This window comes from Osmerus eperlanus, chromosome 7, assembly GCF_963692335.1.
Source record: "Osmerus eperlanus chromosome 7, fOsmEpe2.1, whole genome shotgun sequence".
In the NCBI taxonomy this organism is placed as follows: domain Eukaryota; kingdom Metazoa; phylum Chordata; class Actinopteri; order Osmeriformes; family Osmeridae; genus Osmerus; species Osmerus eperlanus.
Genome location: NC_085024.1, coordinates 4,570,094 through 4,577,741, shown reverse-complemented (window position 1 = coordinate 4,577,741; position 7,648 = coordinate 4,570,094). Strand labels below are relative to the sequence as shown.

Genomic DNA, 7,648 nt, shown 5'->3' with positions numbered 1-7,648 from the left:
ACGGGGAACATCTACAGATGTTTTAATCCATAGTGCAGATCATTACACTGTCTTAGCCTATATTTTAATGCAACGTTTATATTTAAATTTACATAACCACTCAATGAGTCTACGTTTATGGAAGGGACGGTTATGTAAGGGATAATGCCAGACGAGGTGTACAATATCATAAAATAATGGACAATGCGGATGCGTGAATTGTCCAACCATCCATCCACCCAGACCATGGTTTAAAAATGTTTGTTTCGAGTGTCGATTTTAAGGGGAAACCAGGTAAATAGGCAAACAGTCTTGTCCTATCAGAATGAAAAATTACTAGACTGCCCTAAAATATAAAATTGTTTGCCTTTTGGTTTCACCCCATTATCATAAAATGTTAGTAACTGTTTAGATACTATACATTAAGTTGCTGTACCTACTTTATTAGCTAATCGGTTCTCCAAATAACCCAACGGAAAACAATAAGCAGATTATACATATTTAGCATTCCTTCTTTGTGCACCTGAACCTCTTCCTCCCCCTATAGGAGGCATCAGGAACTACAGGGCTGTAAAACTGTGAGGGCTGTTTAACCGTCAGTGCTCCAGGGGTGCGGGCTCCCCTTACAGGTCACTCAGCGTGGACCATCAGACCCACACCCCCTCAGACAGTTAGTCAGAGCTAGAGACATTCACTGACATGCTAGACACAACATATATTTTGACAGACTGTTACATCATGTTTCGAAAACATCATCGAAATCATCACACACATGAAGCACAATTTTTTTTGTAGATATAAAAATTTTATTCAGGGGTACACTCAAAAGGTTTGCGGCTGTAACCCCGGCAACAATGGATGTGTATGATAAAAAAATAAATCTCATTGTCATAATTAAACGACTCAAAATAGTCACAAATTGGAGATCTAGAGACAGTGCATAGTGTGTTCAAATTGCTTCAGTATATAACCATTTTTAGGGATAGTCAGGTTATTGAGGAAGGGGGGGGGGGAGAGGAGGTTGGGGTGTGTTATGCATTCCAAAGATGGGTATGGATCACAAAACATGAACAGATCGACTTCTGTAAAACACAAAGAAATATCCCCTAGACACCACATTAACCCTCGTGCTGCCTTCGGGTCACATGACCCAAAGGTTCATAACGAACCATCGTTGTGTTTACCCAATTTTACCCAATACAAAAACAAATTAAAATAATTTTCTTTTAACCTTTGCAATGTGGGGGGTCTGAGACAGCCCAACGGTTAAAAGAAAATGCTTCACTTTGTCTTTGTATGCGGTAAATCTGTCGCAATACGACGGTGGGTCACAATGACTGATGGGTCAGAATGACCCGAAGATAACACAAGGGTTAAGTGAAAGGCACAAAACAAAGATGGCAAAGGGATGCGATCATGATGGGGAGGGGTGTTACAGGGCAGAGGATGAGCAGATTGTGAGCACAGAGCACAGAGAAAAGTGGCAGAGAAAGATGGTTGTATGAGGTGAATCATCATTGGACTGTGCTTCTCAGTGGAAGAGGGTGACAGAGAGCAGGGGGGCCACCAGGAGCAGCAGGCTCGCGGCGAGGCTCCGCGCGTCGTTGCACAGGTTGCCTTTACAGCAGTCCAGATTGAAGCTCATGCCTAGCAGTTGACCTGACATGGACCCTGCACACATACTCTTGCTGGCACATCCCTTCATGGAAACCTTCTGGCCTGAGACATCAGCTACAAGCACAAGAAGAAGCACTGTTATTCCCTCGGTTTACACACACCTGTGCTGTGCACAGACAAAAAAAAAAATTCTGAACGTCATTTGATGTATAGAACAATAAGCACTGTCATGAGTGGAATTTTAAATCTTTGGTAATAATAGAGAACCAATCATGTGAAACATTACTTGTAGTGGAGATACAGCTATTCTCGTCCCCCAGGCAGTTTAGAGTGTTGAGGCAATCCTGGCCGTTGCATGTGTAGCACTGTTTCCCATTTGGGGTATCACTGCTGGATACTGTGGAGCAGAAAAAAAAAGAAGCACTGAAGTAACCACAGGCTATAGACATTGTATAACCAGTGGAGAGTATTCTCATTGCGCGTTTACATGACAATCTTTTTCTCCTTGAATTGAATTTGTCAATAGAATGTCAGATTCCAATTTAGATGAAGACAGTTTATCATATAGGCGGTGCAATATAACGATCATAATAATATTGGTTTACACGATAATAATCCTAACAAATATAATACAAATATAATGAGTATTTATAATAAATAATATTATTAATAAATATAGCTGCAAGCAGCAATGAGGTGGCCAAGCAGTCGAATGACCCATAAAACATGTTGTACATCCTCAGAAGAGGGTTACGAGTACACGCAACAAGTTTGGTGCGAATCCATCAAAGATTTGCTGAGATACGACCCAACTTCCTGTTTGCTGGCTTAACGGAATATTTTGATTGGCCGTACCGGGCAAACGGTTTTGAAAATCCAAAAAACATATGATGGCTTTTGTGAGGCTTGGTCTGAAGATGATATCTGCCAAATTTGGTGAAGATTGGAAAACACTTGTAGGAGGAGTACAGAAAAAAACGTTTTTTCAGTAATTCAAAATGGCGGCCGCATCAATTCGGCTGTTATCACAAGTTATCATGTGTCACACACGGGATGTCCCAAGATATCATGAGACAAAGGAATCACTTAATAAAGGCAAACGAATCAACAGTTATTGCCCAAAACACATTTTTGCATCCTGCGGCCACGCCCAGTGATCCCATGACACCAAATTGTTTGGACATCCTCAGATGAGGGTTCCGAGTCATCATACCAAGTTTGGTGTTGATTTCTCAAGGATTGGCTGAGATACGACCCAACTTCCTGTTTGCTGGCTTAACGGAACATTTTGATTGGCCGTACCGGGCAAACGGTTTTGAAAATCCAAAAAACATATGATGGCTTTTGTGAGGCTTGGTCTGAAGATGATCTCTGCCAAATTTGGTGAAGATTGGAAAACATTTGTAGGAGGAGTACAGAAAAAACGTTTTTTCAGTAATTCAAAATGGCGGCCGCATCAATTCGGCTGTTATCACAAGTTATCATGTGTCACACACGGGATGTCCCAAGATATCATGAGACAAAGGAATCACTTAATAAAGGCAAACGAATCAACAGTTATTGGCCAAAACACATTTTTGCATCCTGCGGCCACGCCCAGTGATCACGACACCAAATTGTTTGGACATCCTCAGATGAGGGTTCCGAGTCATCATACCAAGTTTGGTGTTGATTTCTCAAGGATTGGCTGAGATATGACCCAACTTCCTGTTTGGTGTCTTTGCTGCCGATTTTGATTGGCTGTACCGGACAAACGGTTTTGAAAATCAAAAATCTTTGGATAACTTCTGTGAGGGTTGCTCTGACGATGATGTGTGCCAATTCTGGGGAAGATTAAAGAAAAATTGTAGGAGGAGTAGGCTTTCAAAGGTTTTCGATAAAACCGGAAATGGCGGAAAATCTATATAACCGGAAATTGACGTCATAGGGTGTGTTGAACTCGTCTTGACCCAGGGAATCCAATGGTACCTCATTTTTGAAAATCGGTCATACGGTTCAAAAGTTACGTGTGTAAACACAAGTCCAACTTTGACCCGTTGGTGGCGCTAGAGTGCTCCAATTGGAGACATGAAACTTGGTGAATATAAAGAGGGGACTGTGCTTAATGAGTGTGCCAAATTTCACAACTTTTTACCATACGGTTCTAGGGGCTGCCATAGACTCCAATGGCAGAAGAAGTGTAATAATAATAAGAAAAGGTAGAAACACTTAAGTGGCTTCGCCGCTTCGCGGCTTGGCCACCAAATATAGCTGCAAGCAGCAATGAGGTGGCCAAGCAGTCGAATGACCCATAAAACATGTTGTACATCCTCAGAAGAGGGTTACGAGTACACACAACAAGTTTGGTGTGAATCCATCAAAGATTTGCTGAGATACGACCCAACTTCCTGTTTGCTGGCTTAACGGCACATTTTGATTGGCCGTACCGGGCAAACGGTTTTGAAAATCCAAAAAACATATGCTGGCTTTTGTGAGGCTTGGTCTGAAGATGATCTCTGCCAAATTTGGTGAAGATTGGAAAACATTTGTAGGAGGAGTACAGAAAAAACGTTTTTTCAGTAATTCAAAATGGCGGCCGCATCAATTCGGCTGTTATCACAAGTTATCATGTGTCACACACGGGATGTCCCAAGATATCATGAGACAAAGGAATCACTTAATAAAGGCAAACGAATCAACAGTTATTGCCCAAAACACATTTTTGCATCCTGCGGCCACGCCCAGTGATCACATGACACCAAATTGTTTGGACATCCTCAGATGAGGGTTCCGAGTCATCATACCAAGTTTGGTGTTGATTTCTCAAGGATTGGCTGAGATATGACCCAACTTCCTGTTTGGTGTCTTTGCTGCCGATTTTGATTGGCTGTACCGGACAAACGGTTTTGAAAATCAAAAATCTTTGGATAACTTCTGTGAGGGTTGCTCTGACGATGATGTGTGCCAATTCTGGGGAAGATTAAAGAAAAATTGTAGGAGGAGTAGGCTTTCAAAGGTTTTCGATAAAACCGGAAATGGCGGAAAATCTATATAACCGGAAATTGACGTCATAGGGTGTGTTGAACTCGTCTTGACCCAGGGAATCCAATGGTACCTCATTTTTGAAAATCGGTCATACGGTTCAAAAGTTACGTGTGTAAACACAAGTCCAACTTTGACCCGTTGGTGGCGCTAGAGTGCTCCAATGGGAGACATGAAACTTGGTGAATATAAAGAGGGGACTGTGCTTAATGAGTGTGCCAAATTTCACAACTTTTTACCATACGGTTCTAGGGGCTGCCATAGACTCCAATGGCAGAAGAAGTGTAATAATAATAAGAAAAGGTAGAAACACTTAAGTGGCTTCGCCGCTTCGCGGCTTGGCCACCAAATATAGCTGCAAGCAGCAATGAGGTGGCCAAGCAGTCGAATGACCCATAAAACATGTTGTACATCCTCAGAAGAGGGTTACGAGTACACGCAACAAGTTTGGTGCGAATCCATCAAAGATTTGCTGAGATACGACCCAACTTCCTGTTTGCTGGCTTAACGGAATATTTTGATTGGCCGTACCGGGAAAACGGTTTTGAAAATCCAAAAAACATATGCTGGCTTTTGTGAGGCTTGGTCTGAAGATGATCTCTGCCAAATTTGGTGAAGATTGGAAAACATTTGTAGGAGGAGTACAGAAAAAACGTTTTTTCAGTAATTCAAAATGGCGGCCGCATCAATTCGGCTGTTATCACAAGTTATCATGTGTCACACACGGGATGTCCCAAGATATCATGAGACAAAGGAATCACTTAATAAAGGCAAACGAATCAACAGTTATTGCCCAAAACACATTTTTGCATCCTGCGGCCACGCCCAGTGATCACATGACACCAAATTGTTTGGACATCCTCAGATGAGGGTTCCGAGTCATCATACCAAGTTTGGTGTTGATTTCTCAAGGATTGGCTGAGATATGACCCAACTTCCTGTTTGGTGTCTTTGCTGCCGATTTTGATTGGCTGTACCGGACAAACGGTTTTGAAAATCAAAAATCTTTGGATAACTTCTGTGAGGGTTGCTCTGACGATGATGTGTGCCAATTCTGGGGAAGATTAAAGAAAAATTGTAGGAGGAGTAGGCTTTCAAAGGTTTTCGATAAAACCGGAAATGGCGGAAAATCTATATAACCGGAAATTGACGTCATAGGGTGTGTTGAACTCGTCTTGACCCAGGGAATCCAATGGTACCTCATTTTTGAAAATCGGTCATACGGTTCAAAAGTTACGTGTGTAAACACAAGTCCAACTTTGACCCGTTGGTGGCGCTAGAGTGCTCCAATGGGAGACATGAAACTTGGTGAATATAAAGAGGGGACTGTGCTTAATGAGTGTGCCAAATTTCACAACTTTTTACCATACGGTTCTAGGGGCTGCCATAGACTCCAATGGCAGAAGAAGTGTAATAATAATAAGAAAAGGTAGAAACACTTAAGTGGCTTCGCCGCTTCGCGGCTTGGCCACCAATAAGAAAAGGTAGAAACACAAGTGGCTTCGCCGCTTCGCGGCTTGGCCACCAAAAATACATCATATAGATTTAACGTAATAACAATAATATTGGTTTACACGGAAAGACTAACCTGGGAGTAACAGTCTAACAGTCTGAGAGTTGCAGAGGTCCGTGGCGCAGCACTTGCTATTTAGCAATGTCCTTCCGAAGTTAATTGACCCTGTCAGGCACTCAGCAGGTGCAGCACAGCTCTTCGCGGTCATATTTACGATTTTTGACTCTCCTTGATAGTTATGGAAAACAATTACAGTCATTCAAAACAGGATTTCATTATGTCTGTAGTAAAAATAATTCAGCCAATAACCTGTATTGTGATAAAGCCAATATAGGCTACATCATAATAAAATTAATGTGTTTCGCATTCAAATATATGACCTGCGTAAGATGTGACCCTCATTGCTGCACATTGAGTGGAACTGGGACATGTCTTCTGGGTGCATGATCCCGATGCCCCGGGTACGCACTCGTAACAGGTGAGTGTGAAGGCTAAAATATGGGTGTATCAGAACAGGTTATTTCGATTATTAGAAACTGCAAATAAATTGACAATATGCCTGTTGTAATGAGAATACAAAACAGAAGGCTTGCATCAATGATTCTAGTTGGATTAGGCTACTTTTATTTGGAAATCACATAACTAAAACTTTTGTCTATTAATCTGCAGCCTTAGGTAGCCTAATATATTTTACATTACATTTACATTTATTTTTATGCATTTAGCAGACGCTTTTATCCAAAGCGACTTCCAAGAGAGAGCTTTACAAAAGAGCATAGGTCACTGATCATAACAACGAGATAGCCCCAAACATTGCGAGCAGCCAAAACATGAAGCATACATTGTGGAAAACCAAATAAGTGCCAAAGGGAAGAACCATAAGAGCATGCAGTTAAACAAGTTACAATTGAACAACATGAAACTCCCCACGAGTGCAAGAGTGTACCTGTAGAAAAAACAAACAGTAAAATATTTCACAGCGAGTACAAGAATTTGAAACCGTTACAACTAACCAACAAGAGCAACAAGTCTCTCAATACGAGTCATTGTAGCTGAAACTATAAGAGTCATTTTAGCTGAAACTATGCAACCAGTCTAGGATAGGCTATAGTGTATTTGAGACTTACCTGTGGAAAACAGCGCACATCCAACGAAAAGTACGACAAAATGCATTGTGATGCAAATGGTGATCTATGAAAGTCCGACTGATGCTGGGCGGGTTGAGTTGAAGCTTATAAAGGTGTTTTCTGGGAGTGGTTTATTGCGGGGTAAAAACTAAATTCAAAGGAAAAAGAAACTTAACTGATTTCTGGGAAATGGATAGGCCTACCTATAGGTCATCGTCAACTGAAATGTGTTAGAAATGTGTACTGTTGCACGGTATGATACAGCAATCCACCAGACTGTGACCAATCATGCAGTGCACTGCAGTCAATGGATGCATGGGTGCTAAAATATATGTTTGTGTATAGTATACCGTGTGTTGTGCTGATAGATATTATGTGTACATTAGAACAT

At 41.5% G+C, this 7,648-nt stretch overlaps 1 protein-coding gene across 1 annotated transcript; it reads right to left on the bottom strand.

The window, feature by feature from the left end:
- Positions 1-769: 769 nt before the first annotated feature.
- On the bottom strand, positions 770-7,448 carry LOC134024164 (phospholipase A2 inhibitor and Ly6/PLAUR domain-containing protein-like). The gene is made up of 5 exons (XM_062466641.1): positions 7,258-7,448; positions 6,511-6,621; positions 6,206-6,358; positions 1,883-1,993; positions 770-1,710 (listed from the first exon to the last, which is right to left on the bottom strand). Exons 1-5 carry the CDS (start codon positions 7,301-7,303, stop codon positions 1,511-1,513), a joined length of 621 nt encoding a protein of 206 aa, XP_062322625.1. The 5' UTR covers positions 7,304-7,448; the 3' UTR covers positions 770-1,510.
- Positions 7,449-7,648: the final 200 nt, after the last annotated feature.